The sequence below is a fragment of the Chroicocephalus ridibundus genome, chromosome 8 (assembly GCF_963924245.1).
Source record: "Chroicocephalus ridibundus chromosome 8, bChrRid1.1, whole genome shotgun sequence".
Classification (NCBI taxonomy): domain Eukaryota; kingdom Metazoa; phylum Chordata; class Aves; order Charadriiformes; family Laridae; genus Chroicocephalus; species Chroicocephalus ridibundus.
Window position 1 is genome coordinate 11,560,541 of NC_086291.1, and position 19,479 is coordinate 11,580,019.

At 41.0% G+C, this 19,479-nt stretch overlaps 1 protein-coding gene across 1 annotated transcript in view; it reads left to right on the forward strand.

Moving 5' to 3' along the window:
• Positions 1-19,479, forward strand: part of EIF2B3 (eukaryotic translation initiation factor 2B subunit gamma) — a 103,011-nt gene that overhangs the window by 64,652 nt on the left and 18,880 nt on the right. Inside the window, exons 7-10 of the mRNA XM_063344728.1 lie at positions 5,975-6,105; positions 6,758-6,951; positions 11,080-11,157; positions 11,867-12,015. Coding sequence (XP_063200798.1) covers positions 5,975-6,105; positions 6,758-6,951; positions 11,080-11,157; positions 11,867-12,015 — 552 coding nt within the window. The remainder of the gene's footprint in view (positions 1-5,974; positions 6,106-6,757; positions 6,952-11,079; positions 11,158-11,866; positions 12,016-19,479) is intronic.

The following is a 19,479-nucleotide window of genomic DNA, read 5'->3' on the forward strand; positions in this document are numbered from 1 at the left end:
CTGGTTACTTTAGAGTTTTCCTTTATTATAATTAGTCTTGGGGACACCAATCAAAGGCAAAAAGATTATTGCAAGATATAAGGGCAGAATTAGCCTTCTGCAGGGATGTGGCACACCCTATAAATTTATCATTTGATACTTTTTCCTTTTGTACGTAGTCCTTGTCTGCTTTCTCCACATTCTTAGCATGTCTCAGAAATTCCAGTATTTTTAGCAGTGAATCGGTGAGAAGAAGGGGAAAAGGCCTGTAATTGCTTTTTCCATTGTGCTTGTTAAAACCGCATTGTGGGAAATGGACCCAAACACTGTCTTTTAAGTGGTGTTGAGTCTGAGGCAGGTGGTATTAACTCAGGACTGCATTAACTCTTTTCAAATCTCTTTCCTGTTTCCTTGAGGAAACATGCCTGGTGTATATATGTGGCAAGGGCTGTTTGCCTGCCTCTTGCATTGACATTTTAATTTGGTCCATGATATAAATATCATTTCCCTAATCCCCCTTGCCCTGACCCTGTTTTGTCTTTTCTTCAAAGTGAGTTGACTTTTTTTTTCTTTAAGGAGGGGGGAGGAGATGGGAATGGTGGCTGGCTGCTCTAGTTTGGAGCATTAAATGCTTGGGGAAAAAATCTCAGAGTAACTGTTGTTTCTTTCTTTGTATTCACATGGAAATTTTTAATCTCCATCAAAGGATCAGGAGAAAATAACGTTGAGATTCAACAAGAGAGCTCCCAGCTTACATGGAATTTTTAAATGTTATTTGGCTTTATCCTTTAAGCGATGAGAACCATGAACTATGTACCTACAGGGTTCAGAATTAACTTTTCTCTTTCTTCCAACACACCCTTTTTTTTTTTTTCTTTCTCCCTCCCTTTTTCTTACATCTTTATTGTTCTGCATAAACATGCAACTCCTTTTTGGCCAAAACTGTAAGTGCCTTAGGATTTGTTTAGTTGTATTTATGTATACATTTCTAACATTAATTATGAGCACCAGTCTGAAATACAGCCTCACATTCTCCTTTTGATGTGATCTGAAGAATCTCTGTTGAAGGCCATGGAGCTAAGATCAGAACCCAACATGCTGTATGCCTGCATAGTCGTACAAGAGCTAATATTAGCCTGTTAAAAAAAAAAGAAAAAAAAAAAGCCAAAATAGATTTAAAAGGGCTAATAATCTGCTTATTTGTAGTGGGGAATTACAAATAGTATCTGCACCTGTAGATGTAGCTGATTGTGCTAATAATGATAGCAAGGGAGACCCCCTGCAACGAGCCCGCGGAGAGTAACAGCAGATTTCACAGGTGGGTGCTGACAGCAACGGTAGATTTCATGCTTCATCACAGATTAATAAAACAGGGAGGATATTAAAATGCTAATACTCATTAATACTGTTTTATGGTGTTTAACATTAAACATGGAAAATGAAAATGAATGACAGCCGGTAAATGGAACTGACAGTTGTGTTTGGGGTCTCTGAAGCTGGTGAGAACTGGCTGCAGGAAATAAAAGCTGTGGATGCTCCCGTTCCTGCTGTGGGTCGAGCCAAACAGCACCTCCTGGTACCTAGACTTTTGCAAGGTCACCTAAACTTAGACTTAAATAGACTCTTCTATTATTTTAAAATATGTAATGACATTTTCTCTTTAACAGTATTGGTCAGAACCGTTATTTTCTGTGTTACATGAAGGACAGAGTCTCCAGCAATACATATGTCTAAGAGCAGGAATCACAGCTTATTGAAGCGTAATTGTGAAATATATATATTTTTTTTTAAGTTTAGGTGGTCAAAATTTGTTTTTTCCCCAAAACTCTTCTCGTGTTTCACTTGGCTCCATTGTTCGTCATTTCTTACTAAAGTTTCAATAAGCTTCCCTTCATCCCAGAGGCAGTTGCATTTCAGCAACAAGTAAAAGTTGGCCCTCTGTGGGCTGTAATGTATGTAATGTAATATAATACAACATAATATAACATACATAGATACAAACTTAATTCTGCCATATCACAGACTGTTTTAATTTCATTTGTGGTTAAAACTGAAAACTTCTGCATAGCTGTGTTTAAATATGAAACTTAAAGATCTAAGGTATTTTGACCTAATGTTCTTCACAAGTGAAAATTTTTAATTTAGCACAAACCTTCTCTTGCCCCTGCTGTTATGCAAAAATCCCAGGAACACTGGGAAGACGTCGTAGTGCACAGGGTCTGGGGATAGAGGAATTCTAAAGCCGTGGTACTGATTTGTCTCTGGTGGTGATAGTACTTGGTAAAGTTACAGTTGTTTGGTGAAGTATCCATTTTTGTATCTTAACGTTTTAGGTTTTAAATAAAATTAACTTTGAATATCCCAGGTTTATAAAGCCTAGGTCTGAGTCTACAGTCTGGAGAGCTGACTGCAAATGACTGATGTGTGCTCTGAGATAATAGACACATTTAATATATTTTTCAGGGTGTTTCTTTTTTTTCTCTTTTTTTTTTTTCTTTTATCTTCTCTTGAATTCCCAGTTGTTTCTTGCACGTGCACCACGAATTTCAACTGCTCTGTTGTCTTCATTTCCCCTGCGTGTGCACTGTCTATTGCCAACATCTCCCTTTGTTGTGACCTGTTGTGTGAATGGAGGATTCCATCCCAGATATCATTCTAATTTTTGTACGCTTAAAATGTGATCAGAATCGACCCCTTTCAAAATTGCTGCCATCTCCTGTTGTTCTCATGGGACTAAAGCCACATAAGGTGCTCCAGGGGTTAGTTCCCCATTCCTATACAAGCAGCAATTTAGCGGCACCCTCAATCTTTGGCTGTTTAATTGAAAACCTACTACTTTGTGTTGAGGTGAAAACAGACTGATATCATTTCAAAAATCAAATTTTGGGGAATGAAAGATCATGAAAAGGGCTCGTCACTTGAGCTGGAATTTATGAAAGCATGTTTATTTTGGCAAGTGTTTCTCAAAAGCAGGTTCCTTTTTATCTTCTGTACCATCCACATTTTCCTGCGAGGTGTCAGAGCGTGGTTACTCTGACTTGGCTTAGAACTGAATTTCTGCCAAAATTTTGTGAGCCCTCCTCTCCTTCCGCCCACCTTCCCACTTTCTTTCTCCTGCTCATAGTAGATTTCTCTTTATGTTGATTACAGGTATTTCATTCTTACTTCTTGGTGCTAAAGAAAATAACAAGCCTAGAAACTAGGGTGGTGCCAAGTTTTAAAACCTGAAAAGGGTAAAAAAGACTGTTTTCTTCAGTGTATATAGTCTTACACTTATTTCTTCTTAATACAGGCACGTGTAGTTCAGGATTTTATTGTAATAATTTTCAACACATTATACTGGAAACCTTTTTTGGTTTGTTTTCTTCTGAATCTAGGTTACAGGCTAGTTGGTTCTTCCAAATTCCTCCTTTTTTTTTTCCTTCCTCTCTTGATGAAGGGTCCTCAGTCCTATCCCTCCTTTGATTTAAATTCCTTTCCTAGTCCCAGCCAGATGTTTGGTTTCCCCCACTGTTGACAGGCAGATAATATTCTCACGCTATCACTTCATATATCCACATTTGCAAGATCTGTCGCAAAAAATTCCCAAATTTTTGTCACTGAGGGCCTTACTGCATATTTTTTTTAATACTTTCCAAAGGCATATTCCTTTAATGTTGCATATAAATTCTGCAAGCAAATGCAAACCTTCCTGTTTTGCCTTTTGCAGTAGAAGGGTGTGTTTCTGAGCCACATCTTATGGATGACCCGGAGATTTACTCCACCTTTGCTGAAGGAATGTGGCTAGCGCTTCAGAGAATCACAGGAAAGCTTCAGGAGTTTGGCCAAGAAAGAATAAACCATCAAAAACCAGGCAAAACTTTGTCTTTCCCCCTTTCCACTGCTTTCATTTCCTACCGTGTTGTGTTGTCTTCTGCATCAGACTATTTAAGACTGCCAAATACTTGGATATTTTATAGGTAATATATCTTATAAATGCCATGGCCAGCCTCTGAGGGAAACACAGGATTGTCGGTTTTGGATGAAGTATAAAACCCAAGCAGGAAATCATTGCTGAATGGCACAGCTGCAGGCAAACATTGTAAGCTAGTAAACTGCCCATCTGCACAGCCACACGTGTGTCGGAGCGCGGGGCCAGGGCGGCCGTGGCAGAGCACGCCTGTAAGTGGTTAGCAGGGAGAAATTTGGTGATTAAAGAATGAAGTGTTGTGCTTCATTAGTTCCTGAAATACAGCTATCTGAAGGTGATTGTAATCTTGTTTTCAAGAAGGAGGAGAGACTGAAGACTAGAGCTTTTCCTTGTCTGTAATAAAAAATAAAAGCAGAATTTCGGATCTGGGATGGGTTAGATCATCCCACCGCAGGACGGAGGATGTGACACAACCTGCAGCTGAGGACTGAAGGAGAAGTTTGCCAAGAAAAAGAAAAACACTATGTTTGTTCGTAGGGCTGAACTGACAATCACATCTGAATCTTCCCATCAGAGTTAGAAACAGGAGAGACTGTTTTGGTCCTTAGATCTGCTTCACTATCACTGACCTGAGCAGGGGCCTGGATGGGTTATGAGCTGCACGTTTCTTAGTTTGAACTGTTTAAGATCTCCCTTTGCTAGAGATTTTGCCAACCAAAATCACTTTCAGGATTCTATTTCTAGTACTTTCCTTTTTTAATTTAACCTATAGTTAGTTCCTAGTTTCGCTGTCTTCCATTTTAAATAATTTCTCTTTCTTTGTGGGTTATCATTTGTTGAATTCCTCTAGCCAAGCTCTCTGTGTAGTTCTCCCAATCCTTCCTCTGAAGTTTAGCACTTCCTCTTATACATGCCAAGTTTGAGTTCATTTTCCGCATGATTTTCCCAAGCACTACTTTAAATAATCCCCAATTCAGTAACTAAATGCATATTGTTAAAATAATGAAACAACAACAATAAAGCTCTTTTAAGACTGCGTTTCATGCACTCCAACTGTAAAAACTATTGATTTGGGTGTTTTTTCCAAATACTTTATTGAAAAATAAAATTATCTTCTAATAGTTAAAATGGAGTTACCAGGGTTATAATCCCATTGTACAGTAGGCTTTCTACATTGATATTTGTCTACTGGGGAGAGGTTTTTCTTGATTCATTGTGATGTATAAATCAATGCAAGAGGAAAGATAATCTAGTGAATCAGGGTCCTTGTTTAAGGCATAGGTGGCTTGGGTTCAATTCTCTGCTTTATCACAAACCCCTCATGTGATTTCTCTGCTTCCTAGTACTGGGGTCTCAGAATGAATATAATAAAAGTTGCAATCTGTACGCAGGGAAGGTGGGTGTGTTGCCAGCTGAAGCCTTTGGAAGCTTTCTGTTCACTGATGTATTTTGGATCGGGGCACCCAAAGAGTGTGAACTCTTGGGACCTAAACTTGTTAAAATATGCTGATTTCTCTTGGTTAAAGGACTGAGTCTTTAAAAATATTATTGATGTTTCGTATGAGCAGGAGGACATCATTAATGTCCGTGTCATAAATATTTTTATTTAAGGGTCTGATACTTGATACATCCTTGAGCATTTCCATGTTTTTATCACAAAGAAAAGGAGCTGCTTTGTTTTCTCCTCTAAAGGCACTTTATTCTCTCTTTTCCTGTCAATTGATGCCATTTTTTAAACCACGTAAAGTGGATTTAGTTGTTGTCATTACAATGTTGGTACGCTCTGCATTCCATCTGCACACAAGCATGAATTAGAGGGTGATGCCATATTAAGTTCTAGGCATCTCTGTTAAAATATAGGGGAATTAGTTCTGAAGGTGAAGCTTTTTCCTTATATTGGATCTTCCTTTATATTTTAATGCATTAAAGAAACACGTGACTAGTGGACATTGTCTTAATGCCAGATGTCTGGTTTGATTCTTTGTCATGAAAAATGTGCAAAATATCTGATAATGTTATGCAAAGAAAATTAAGACATGTAAGTTTTAGCATTTGTGGACTTGATGTGTGCATCTCCTTCCCCAGGACCATCACATCTCTCCGGAGTGAACTGATTCCACATCTGGTTAGGAAACAGTTCTCTTCTCCTACGTCATTGCAGCAAGGACTAGACAACAAAGAGGAGGACCAAAAGAAAAAAGAACAAGCATCTCTAGGTCAGTACAAGCATGAAAGATTTGATGAAGGTTTCAAAGCCCATATGCTAGAGCTGAATTATTGGGTAGAGTACAGAGTTAGCCTGAAACACTAGTTTGGGGATTTGGTTTTTTTTTTCTCTTATACTTCATGATAACAAAGATTCTAGTAGATTTCTTTTTCAAACAGTATTGTGCATTATAGAAATACTTTTCTCCTGTGTTATTTTGGTGTAAATCAAAACCAAATCAGCTAGGTGCTCTGTGTTTTTTCTTCTGGAATACAGTATAGGTAAATGCAGTTTTGAAAATGTGATTTTAGGAGGGACTTCCTAAAATTGCGTAGGGCAACAGACTAAGCCTTAACCACCCTGCACTGGGAACTGGACAGGATCTCGGATCTTGGAATTTATTTTTAGCATTTCCGCTGTCTCCTTGTGTGACCTTGGGCAAAATATTGCATCTGTCCTGATCCCTTGATTCCCACCTGCAGAATAAAAATAAGCACTTACTCACTACATGTGATAAAATCTGTTAATGATTGCTAAGTACCTAGCCATTCGGATGATGGGAGGCAAAGATTTCCCTTCACCAACACTATTTTAATAGTATTCCTCTTCAGAAAGTATTTCATTAAATCCTGTCTAACTTCATGCATGTGTGTGTTCTCCAGACATTTATAGTTTCATAAAGGAAGATAATAGCTTGCTGAAACCTGCTCCAGATAACTCTTGTTGGAATGATCATAGAGGAGATATGAATGAAACTCTCCACGAAGGAAAAGTGCGCTGCTACGTCCATATAATGAAAGAGGGACTGTGCTACCGAGTGAATACTCTTGGGTTGTATATTGAAGCTAACCGACAGGTGAGAAAAATACAAACTGCCGCATGGGAATACAGCAGTAGTTTATGGGACATTTTAGCCTCCAGGAGTGGCTCCCTCCAATACAGCTGAGGAGTGTGTGGGAATTGAACCAGTGCCATGTTATCTAGGCACATCACCCTGCTGGTTGCTGGATAGAACATGAGGCCAGGAAACAGTTCTGTCACTAATTTACTCTATAGCTTTGATTTAGCTAAAAAAAAAAACCCCACCCCACACACTCTTCTGTTTTTTGAGGGTGGCAATACCTGCAGCCAAAGAGCCAAGAAGCGTGGAAAATAAGGCTGGAAGTAGCTTTGATAGCTCATCTAATCAATGTCCTCCATGTCCCAAAGGCAAGATCAGTTCTGACTGGACTCTTCCTAACAGATGTTTATCTAAGTGATAATGACAAAGGTTATTAATGATTGGCAGGAAGACTTAAACTCCCCATACATTCAAATTGCCTAATGCTTTCCATTATGAAAGAATTATTTTATGAACAGGTTTCACTACAGTGGCATTCCAGGTAAACACAGAGGTGAAACGTTGGTCTGTTGCAGCTTTCACTTTCACACTACTGAGAATTCATAAAATAAAAGACCACAGGGGAGGATTAGCGAAATGCCGTGTTAGCTAATGAGCTGATGATTAAAAGCTTTTAATATGATATTTATTTATTTTTTATTACTGCACTGGCTGACACAATGTACAAGTTCGCACTTCACTCTGCTAGTGATGAACTTCATTGCTATCAGGAGCGGACAGTTTCCTCTAGTTTTGAAAGAGCAATAGGGAATGTAGTAGGAAAAGACACAAGGTTTCTGGAAGTGGGGCTGGGAGAGCGATAAAGTTGTATTGGGAATCTGGAAGTGGTCGCTGACTTGCCTTTGCTCTCAAATTGAGTTGATTTCTTTTTAATAAAATGAATGGATGAATTTACACAAATTAGAGTTGCAGCATGGCAGAGTGAGTTACACATTGGAGCTCTTTCTCCCTGGTGCCTGTAGAGGAGCACAGAAATAAAGTGATTTGTTTTACGGTTAGGGACATGAGGAAGAGAGGAGGGAGGCAGCACTGCTGTCAGAAAGGTAAAACTTTCCCCAGCAATGTCAGGAACAAGTGTGCCCAAAGGGTTAAGGGAGAACACCGCTTGTGAGGGGAAGTGTGCGTGTACATTTGGCAGCAGCCGCTTCAGTAAAAAGTTATTGAGTTGAGCCAGTCAGACTCCATGTGGGTTTTTTTGTGTTGTTTTTTTTGTGTGTGTGTTGGATTTTTTTTTTAACCTAAATATTCTACATTTTGGTCAGTTCAGGAAATGTGTTTGCTCCTGGGTGGTACATAGAATTAGTGTTTTGAAATCACATTGGGGCCTTCAACGTTGGAAAGGATTTTCTTTGAATTTTTAACTTTTCCAGAATGGTAGAATTTCTAAGGAAACTATGTGGAGGTAAAACATAAAATGGAGCTTAATGAGGGGTTGTGAGAAAGGAGTTCCTTTTTTCAGTGCCACTGCATTTTGTTTCTCTTGCTAATCCTCATAAAAGATACACATTTAATTTTATCGGCTTTTTTTTAACCTGCTTTTTTGGTCTCTAAGGAAGACTTTTGGTGTCTTGTTTGCTCTTATCTTGGTCTTCACAGACCAGATTCTGATTGCCCAGCTGCAAAGCTATAACTTTGCTGTCCAAGAGGACAGACTGACGGAGCAGTAGCAGTCCAGTCCAGTAGCCGTGAGAAGGAATGGCATCCTAACCCATTGCCCTTCTGGTGAGGAAACACTTTACTCACATCATTTCACTTCCAGCTGGGTTTCTGGATGCCTGCAGCCTGTGTGTGGGCAGGTGGGTTTGGGAGGGAGTTATCTTCAATAGCAGGAAATAGTTTCTTTGTAAGATGAATTAAATCCAAACACATCTTAAACCTTCCCTTGACCCAGGCACTCCCTCTGACTCCTGCCCCCTATCTAACCTTCCTTTTCAGAGCAAAATGCTTGAGCTGGTAGCTTTTTTGGGTCACCCCTCAGGCTGCACTACTATTGACTGATTCTAGTAAGGGCTTTACTCTGGCCAGTAAAATCCTTTATTTATTTCACCATACCGCCTTTCCACCGAGGAGGGCAAGAGCCTTTCCTCGTTTCTTTCCCTTCCCACAGAGCAACACTGGATAGTAGGAATCTTTCCAATCTATGCTGTAGGTATGCTTTGGTGTGTGTTCCTCTCCTGGCTCTATCTGTTGTGGCTGCCCAGCTACATGTCAGGTGAGGACAACATCCCTTCACGAAGCCAGCCTCAGCCCAGAGGACTGGCCTAGTTTGTGGTGTTCTGGTAAGCTGGTGGTTTTCTGTTGTGCCTGCACTTCGGACTAAAGGATGTAACCTATTCATGTTTTTTTTAAAAACAAAGAAAGCACAAGTCTAGTGGGAAGGAGATGTAAAGAGCTACAGATGTTGAACTGGGGACAACAGTCAGCCTGAAATGATAGCTCAGAGGTGTGAGCTCATCTGAGCTCGGCTCACTCATCTGAATGAAGCATCGACTGTGAAAATTCTTATCATATGTAAAAGAGCAGTAGTTACCCATCCTTGCATGCTGGAAGGGAAAAGGGCTGGTCATATTATGAATATCCAAACAATTTCCTGCAAGTATCATCTCATTTGAGATCTTGAGATATTTTTTTCAGATCTGATCCCAACTTCTTCAGATCTGTGGGATCTGCTTCTTGAGGTTCACTCCCTAGCCATCAGCTCTTGTTATCCCAGCTTTCTAAGGAAGTCGTTTTACACAATCGTACTGTATGGCAGCTCCTTTGGAAATTGCTGGCAACTCTGAGCCAAATTTAACAGAGCAATAGAGATCTCAAAGATAAACTTTCCTAAGAGTTCTGTAAAAATAGGTGCCTGGGTAGAGAAAAGAGAGTCAATGAGTGCCGCTTCCTCCCCTCAGGCAAACCCAGTTATACCATCACTGTGCTGAGACTCCAGTTGAGCTCTCAGATGGACAGTCAGTGCACGCATCCTGGCCAAACAGCATATGCGGAGCTCCACAGCAGCCCCGGCACGTGCTGCCTCTCGCTCAGGCGTACAATTTGCCATGACACAGACCTCAGCCCTCATGCATCACTTTGCTGCCTTCTGTATCTCCCATGTTTCTTCGACTGCCAGCTCTGTCCTACCAAGATGCATCATACATTGCATCGCTACTGCAAGTAACTCCACAGAGCACTCTGTCTGTGCATTGCTGCGAGACTCCCACTGCCCCTGAAATCCCCATCCGCGCTGTCATCACCTCTTCTGTGGTGTGTGACCTTGGCCCCAGCCTGACGCCAGGAGATGCAGAATGCCTCAGGCTGCTCTTTCACCCAGAAAAGGAGGAATGATGGAGTGATAGCCCATCCTTCTACAACGCTGGCTCCCCTTTCTTTTCAGGAGCCAGTTCAGAATTGCTCCCCATGGATTTGTTCTTGGCTACCTCATGGGCTGTGTCTCTCTCTATTACCATTGCTGCTTTGTCTGCTTATCTAACACCTGCCTTCTCTCTGTCAAGAGCCTTTTCTTCTGCAGCGTTCTACCATCTGGAATAGCCACTTGATCTACTTTAGTTTCTTTCTCTTTAAACATCTGAAATACTTTTTTGTTGCCTGTACCTCAGCATGCTACCTTGTTGAGTGGCCTGAACATCATCATCTTTTTATACCAGTTTACTGGTTTATATGTGATATTACTTGCTTTCCTCTCCTACATTACTGAATGGTGTAAAACATGTTGAGCTGCATTTGAAATGGCAGATGCTGGAGGTTGTAGTAATGTACCAGGATGCGTTCACTGTGTTCAGCTGGAGCCAGCCTGCCTGCTGCTGCTGATCCACTGCTTCTCCACAGGTGGGAAGCCGAGTTCAGAGGAGACATGCAGTGCACTGCAGTGAAAGTGTACCTGTCTCCTTTACAAAATGGGAAGATGATAAATCACACATATTGATTGCAGATTTAAAATGCAGCAACCTACATTTTCCTTTAAAATGTTTATGGTAGATGCACTAGTGCAATGGAAACCAAAGCCACCTTTGAGCTGTTTATGTAACGTGCGTGTACAGCACTGTCATGTTACCTTGTGATGTGGGTTTTTCCATCCAGGTTCCCAAGCTATTGCTTAATCTGGGTCTGGAAGAGCCGCTGGTTCATGGGTCTGCACAGATCACTGACAGAGGCATGGTAAGTGTTCCCTTTCCCCATCTCTGCTCTTTCAATACATTCTGTGCGCCCTTTGCTTATTCGTTCCCACTGTTGGAAGTGCAGCTGAGTTCTGAAGTGTGGAATTACAATGTAGGTGATACAGCCCAGAGCCGCCTCATAGGCTCGCCCATGGATTCCTGGCTTTCAGTCGCTGTCTTGGGAAAAATTTTTGGTAAAAATGTTTGGTAAAAATTCTATCTATTCTCCCAAGTCAGATACTGCAGTCTCTTGTTCCCTAATGGCAGTTCATGGTAGTTGAGCAGTTTGCCTCCCAAAGGACACCAAACTCCAAAGGGGTCAGTATTTTAGCTCTGTTTCTTGCCAAAGCATTTTAGTTGAATACCAGCTGTAAGCCTCCTTTTCACAGGTCTCACTGGGCAAACCTTAGTGAAACCAGTGAGTACCAGCAGGACCATTCTTATTGTGCTTAACTTACTGCGTAACACCTGTAGAGCCAGTCTGGCTAACGGAATTTTACCAAGCTAATGGACATTGGGAAGACTGTCCAGCTGTCTCCCTATGGGATGGGCCCCAAATTTCTAGGTCTCTCCCCTGCCAAGGATCCCTAAGGGGTAGAGCAGGGTACACTTTGTCGACAAGTACTTGAGACGTGCTGTTTGGAAAAGGTTTACGGAGAACACAAATCAGAGAGCTCCAGGTACTTTTGCTAATTTCCCTTCTTCCCTAGGTTGGATCGGACAGCATCATTGGGTCATCCACGCAAGTGGGGGAGAAGACATCTATTAAACACTCCATCATCGGCAGCATGTGTACCATAAAAGACAAAGTAAAGATAACAAACTGCATCATCATGAATTCTGTTACAATTGAGGAAGGGTATGTCACCTCTTTGTATCTTGGTCCCCTAAATTTGTAGTTTCTTTTTCTAGATAGATTCTGAGTCAGTAATTTTTTTCCTGTAAGCAGTCTTCAGCCAGAACACTTGGTATCAGGCAGCGTGTTTCTAAAGACCGAGTCAGAAGTAAGTCTCTATAAACAGGCCTCAAATGCACAAGTAAAATGAATTAATGAGAGGGTGGCAGGCTTGGAAAAAAATTTTCCTCTTTTTAGAGCAGATCATATCATCTTCAGAATGTGTAAGTTAGTTAAGTGGATGTATAAGTCTGTCTGAGCTTGTGTGTCATCCTTCCAAGCTTTATTTTAGTGGCTGGGTCTATGAGTATACCTAAAATATTTGAGGCACAAAGCATATTTTTAAAATGGTATGCTTACCAACTTGAAATGTTCTTATCACCTTTGAACATTACAGCTTCACCTAAAACGTCATTTTCTTTGGCCCTTTGTTGTCATCTTGCAGCTTTACTTTACCATTGTCAATGCCAAGTAATAGAATAAATGAATAAACTCTTCAAAGAGAAAATCCGCCAGCTAGCAGAGGTTTCCCATGCATTAAAGACACTAACTAAATAGGTAGCTTGAGCTGTACATTTCCAAATGTGGGAAAAGTGGCCTATCTGTAATTGTTGATGTCTGCGTGCCCCCATCTTTCCATACGTGCTGGCTTCCTGTGGATGTCAGTGGAAAGGAAACTGCTGATTGAGTCTGTGCAGGCCTGTATAAATTCCCTGCTCCTTCATGGCTTGAGGTTTGCTTAGGGCCGCAGGAAAAAGGCCAAACTCTTAAAAAATGCCAAGTTGGCTCTGAAAGTCACATATCTGAAAAACAAAAAACCCCAAAGGATGTGGGGTCTATGGAGGATACTACTGTTACATAACTAAATTACAGGTAAGTATGGTACCTTGCTGCCAAGTGTTTGTCTTTAATAGAAATCCACAGTAATTTCAAGCACGTCATAAATCAGAATTCCGTTGAGTATAGAAAATAGCTGGTTTCCAGTTCAATTGCAAATGGATCCAGTATGGTTGTATCACAAGCACTGCTGTCATAAGAAGTACCAGAACCTCTCTTGTTTGATCATGAAACCCTCTGTCATTTTGATTAATGAATTGATGCCACAGTCATAATGGTATGGTTTTGCATAGGAGGTGAGCGGCTCTACCATTAAATCACAGAAGGCGGCTAAGTGTATAAATAGTGCTATTTTTATGAAGAGTCACAAATCAACTTGTGTTTGTCTGCGCCGGTATATAGTAATAAATCCTAAATTGAGCTCAGAGTCATTATCTTAGGCATTCCACAAAATTCCATAAGCATCATAAAGACGGTGATATATTTTTTTAAGAGGGAAAAACTGATTTTTGGGGTAACATTTTTGTGAATTTCTGGAGAACAATGTCATCCCTAGTCCCTCTCAGTGAAAACAATGTAGCCACCATTGAGTGGAAAACCTCGTAGTCCCAGGGGTTTACCCTCTCTAGCTGCTCTATGGTTACTGCACACTGATGCACTGGAATTAAATTTGTGATTATTCCTCTCCAGTCAGAATTAAGATTATACACTGTGGAGCTTTATTTCAAAGCATATTGTAATTCATACCATGTAGGTCTGCACAGATACTCAGCTGATAAAGTATTTCATATTGCCTCATGGTAAGTCTTAAGTTTAGAGGGGTATGAAGTCATGCATACAGAGGTAGCGAGGTACAGGAATATTCTAGCTGCTGAGTTTTGTTGAAAGAAGTCTTGCTTGTAACTTAGTGAAGCATTTCTATGTATTTTATTGACCCTCTTTCATGACTTTGATTAAATCTGATAGGTTTTTGTTAAAATGCTAATAATTCTTACCCGTGTTGATGGATCCATTTGCAACAGGTGGATAACTTATATGTGGTTTTGCTTTAAACTGCCCACAATGGACAACTTCTCTTTACAAGCATCTCTTCTCCCAAGTGTCTCTAAAATAACTCAGGCTTTATCTAATCGCCAGCTTCAGAAAACATCTTGGACTTTAATCAGAAAATCAGATATGAGTCAAAATGAGCATAATAAAGTGCCCTAACAGATCTAATTCATTTTCTGTTGCATAGCAAATGTCCGAAAAATAAGCCAATTTTAACATCGTCTAAGGTATTGTATATTAGAAACTTCTGGAATTGCACTGAGAAATGGATAAAAACTGTGTCATTTAAAGAATATAGATTTTAATGCTGACATGAGCAGCTCCAGCAAACTTATGAAGTATATTAATGCCCTAGACAAACGGGAGTGGTAGCTGAAGGCCAGTCCCAGCAGCGTTCATTGCAGTAATACCGACTTGAAGCAGTAAGCTGAGAAGACTGCAGTAGGGCACGTACTATGGAAAAGACAAAGCCATTTAGATAACGCAGAGAAGAAAGAAAGATGGGGTAAATAATTTCTGAAAGTCGGGAGACTGGGAACAACCAAATGCAAAAATTGCTCCTCATTCTAAGTTCATTTATCAAGAGCTGTGATTATACGTGGCACTGCCTTGGTAATTCCTTTACCACTTGCATCACCTCTGTCTTCTCTGGGTTGAATCTTACCTTTTTTTTTTTTTTTTTTTTTTTTTTGACCCATCTCAGCTGCAAAAGTGATCAGCAGCTTCAGTTCACTATGTCAATATCGGAAAAAAGAAAACAAACCAAACAAACAAAAAAGTTGTATCTCTTGATGGTTTTCCTGTAATGTGAATTGAGGATCCTGTGCCATAGTCCTGCAGCTTCAAGATCCGCAAATTTCATCTCCAAACCAGAAAAAAGTTTTGAGTAGCCTCACCACCTTTGATACCAGCTTCCGAAATGGATAAAGAGATTCTGGGCAGATGGGAACTCCACAAGGTGCTTAGAACAAAACTAGGTTCCTGTCGTTAGGCTGTGGTTGGCTTCTTATGGGAGAAACAGAGGTTTTGACGTAGATGATGATGACTTTCCCAACTGAATGCATCAAGGAACTGGGGTTCACTTGGCCAGTGCCGTTGCATACTGTTTGCAAATTATGATCCATTCTCCAGTGATGGCTGGTGTGTTTGATACTGTGGAGGACCAGTAGCTGGGTTTTCTGTTTTCCCTAGTGTGTACGGCTTCTGTTATGTTATATACGTCTCCTGTGAAGTGATTTGAGTAGATACGAATCCCCCCTTAGAAGAGATTACAGGGGATTAAAGAAGTTAGCAACACGGACAAAATAATTGGTAGTCCTTTCTTAATGCGTTTCCCACTGTGCAGCTAATTCTTCCATCAATGAGACAATAAAATAGCGAAGATTACACATGTGCTGAATGATGGACATACTTGACCAAGCTGGGAGGGATGTAATTTATACAACAGCGCAAGTGCTGAGAGATCCTGACTGCCCAGGTGACAGGCTGCAGCGGGGAAACGGTTCTTGTTTCCTTCTGGACGGCTCCCCAGGGCTCAGTGACAAATGACTGCACTGAGTTACGTAGCTGGAGAAAATCTAGTAATCGAGCTGAAATTATAGGTCACTTGAAAACTTTGTATATCTGAATGCTGCTGCAGTAGCTGTACATGTCTTTGGTCTCTATAGTATCTGTTCTGTTTGCATTAAGAGGTCGTGCAGTACAACAGGGTCCCAGGATTGCTGTGCCTTTAGTGCAGGAGTCCCCTCATTATAGCTCGTTTGCAAAGGCGCAGTGTGTAACGCTGGCAGACTGACTGAAGCTGGTTATATAGGGAGACTGTGCCATTTGCAAATGAAAAGTGATGTCTCTGATACATTAACTCCACCCTGATATCTTCATAGAACAGAAATTATTGCTGTTGGGGCTTGCAGACAATCTGGCAACTAATTATGCTGACCTGAGCTTGATAACCGTATTTCATTTGATATACCGAGGCACGCTTAGCTTCCTTGAAATGAAACCTGGGTGTATGAATTCATCCTCAGGTTCCTGTTTTGGCTTTTGTTTTGATTTGTTGGGGTTTTTATCAAACATTGGATTTATTTTTACCAGCCTCATAGTTTTACTTAGTTTGTTAGCTTCTGGCAGCAGGAATTGTCTAATTGCTCTGGTCATACAGGACCTTGTGTCAAAGTGGTCTGAGCATTACAAATAATATTAACAGGAAAAGCATGTTGAATCCTTTATTCCATCCCTGCAGAAAAAGATTTCGAAATCTCTTGTTTGTTAGTACAACCATCTCAGTGTATACACTTACTGAAAAGAGCTTGGCCATTTTGTCATCTCCTTCTTCCTTGGTTGTGGAAAATGAACATTTCAGGGAAAAATTCGAGAGATGGGACTGTAGTTGGAGGAAGAAAAACGCTGATCTTTGGACTACTTAGAAGTTATTCACGGAGGCAAGCATGAAAAGCTCGGACAAATATTGAGTCCACAGTAAGCCATGCTTTGAAATGGTCTTGTTGACACGCTGGTAGTACCATAGGGGCTCTGTGGCAGACTGAGTCTCTGAAATGAAGTATTTTGCTGCTTTTCTTTTTTTCAAGGAAATAGAGGAAAGCAGTATGCTTCAAACAAAGTTTTTGTGGAAATCATAAATAGGTTGCTGTGATTATCAGGGGGTGCAACAGCAAGATGCAAATGGCTCAAGATTTGCATCAAGATTTCACCCTCCACAGGTGTAAGAAGTACCAGATCTTCACAGAGTAACCAAGGAAGCTCACCCTGTCTCACCTTTAATTTTATCAGAAAAACTACTCATTGGGGATGATTGCTTTTGGACAATGGAAAAAGATAAATTAAATGTCCGCTCATCTGCCTGGCACAGGGTCATGGTTTAACCCCAGTTGGCAACCAAGCACCACGCAGTCGCTCACTCACACCCTCCCCCAGTGGGATGGGGGACAGAATCGGAAAAAAACCTTCATGGATTGAGACAGAGACAGTTAATGGGATAGCAAGGAAAAGAGAATATAAAAGAGAATGATAAAAGAATATACAAAACAAATGATGATACAGTTGCTCACCACATGCTGACCGGTGCCCAGCCTGTCCCCGAGCAGCGACCCACCCGGCCAACTCCCCCCAGCTTTATATGCCAAGCATGACATCATAGGGTATGGAATGTCCCTTTGGGCAGGTGGGGTCAGCTGTCCTGGCTGTGCCCCCTCCCAGATTCTTGTGCACCCCCAGCCTCCTCGCTGGCAAGGCATGAGAAGCTCAAAAGTCCTTGACTTAGTGTAAGCACTGCTCAGCAACAACTAAAACATCAGTGTGTTATCAACATTATTCTCATACTAAATCCAAAACGCAGCACTATACCAGCTACTAGGAAGAAAATTAACTCTATCCAAGCTGAAACCAGGACACACAGGCCAGAGAATTTTAGGCAGTATCTGCTGAGTTGAACTCAACAGCTCTTGACTTGCAACCTTTGGCGATCTTTGAAAATCATGAACAATTTGAGGTCTACCGACAATGCTGGAAAGCTGTTCCAATGTTCATCTTAGTCTCCCTAAGTATTTCCATTTTTAATGTATAGACATGCACCTCAAACCCTGAGTGTTTTACAGTCTGTGGTCAAAGATGCTTCATGTGGCACAGGGGCTTTGCCAGCACAGGTGGAGTTTGTGGGATGTAGAACTGTAAGCTCTGAAGGGCAGGTTCTGCCTTCCTTTGGTATTTGCATTGCTGACATTTAACAGTTCTCCGAGTGGAACTCTGTAAGGTTTCTTCTTCGACTGTACAGTGGTGTCTGTCCTGGTGTCTGGCATGTGGATGTAGTTTGGTGGGATGTCTCAAAAGATTCCTCACCCTTAAACTCCTCAAGCTGTATCCCAAACTGTGAATAGCAGTGGAAGAAGGAGGGCATTCCTTCCAGAAAGGAGTTTGCAGCAGACTGTTGCCAGATAGCCTGATGCAGTGGGCAGCCTCGGGTCAGGAACTGTAAGACCAGGATTGCAGATGGGATTTAGGTTATCGTGTGTGTGTGTGCAGGGGCAGGAATTATTGAACAATAACCTTGTCTCCTTGTTGCGTTAGTAAAGCTTATAGCATGTTGTTGGAACTACATAAAAACATACTACCCAACGAGAACTGGTGAAATTCCCCATATGATACACTGATAAGGTTACCTTTTGGAAAGGGAAGGGGTTAAAAAGAAAAGCAGCTATGTTTTGGGTCAGGCTGCACATGATGGCAGCAAACTTCAGAGCCATGCAGCATCAGGGAACTTGGAACTCAAGGGAGGTGACACCGAGTGCTGCAGGTTACAAAAACTGCAGGGAGATGGGGTTGTTACACAAACAGAGGGGATCCCGCAAACAGGGGATTTGAGGGGATCCCCTCAAAACAGAGGGGATGTTAGACAAGTCGCACAGGGAGATGTAGTAAACCTTGGGGAGTTCTGACTCCCTGGGCAGAAAGAATAGGCTGGATTAAAAATTTGTATGAGGGACTAAAGTACCCAGGTTTGTGGAGGAAGGACTGTCACTATAAATGTTATGTCAGCCAAAACTAGCATCTTCCTCCTTTGGTCATATGAAGACAGTAAGTTATGTGTTGAGTTTTGTTATAGGTGTTCTGGCTACTTGTGTGAAAGTAGATGGCACAGATGCTGTAATGTTACTCAGCGAGGGGACTGGAGAGAGACCACGTGTGCCCGGTTAAATGCTACGCTAGTTTACCACATGTCTCCAATTTATTGCTACTTTCTATAAGAAAATGTACAAAGGAAGAAAACAACAAGCAAGCCGAGCTGGATTGACTACTAACTGCAGATTGATTGTGAAGTTTATTGCTTGTTTCCTCAATAGTGCCAAATCAGCACCTGATGTAGAAACAGTGAGTGGTTTGAAGAAAGTTCTAATTAAAACCAGGATGGAATTGAGCGTTTATAGAGGTTCAGTGCATAAGTGGTCTTTTTCCACTTGGATAATGGCAGTACAAAGAAATGATCCTATTGCCAAGGCAACATTTGTTGAAATTGTAAAATATATTTTACAGCACATTCTCTTATGAGAAGGAATGAGATGAAGTTGTTTCCAGCACCATAGCTTGCAAAGCTGAAAATAAAGCTTTGCTTATGCTGGGATTCTCAAACATTTTGTATCTTGAACCATTTTTTAAGATGGTTTGACATTTTCAAGTTGTCTTCTGGACACTTGGTCTCACACCACCGATTGCCCCCCTGCCCTATGCTAGCCCTAGAAAGCAGATTGAGTTTAGAGTAGATATCACAGAAAGCACATGAAAAGTGGGAACTTGATTCAGAAAAAGCACATGCTTAGATTAAATTTAGGGATAAAGTGTGTCTATGGATAAAGTATATCATGGATATGGATAAGCATGAATATATGAAGAAAGCCAGGTATAGTCCTTGCCTGTAAAAAGGACTCATTTCTCTTGATTATGTAGCAATTACATTCTGTCCTTTCTGTCACACATCTTGATTTTGTAGTGTAAATTTTTTGGCCAGGGACCATAATTTTCATTCTGCTA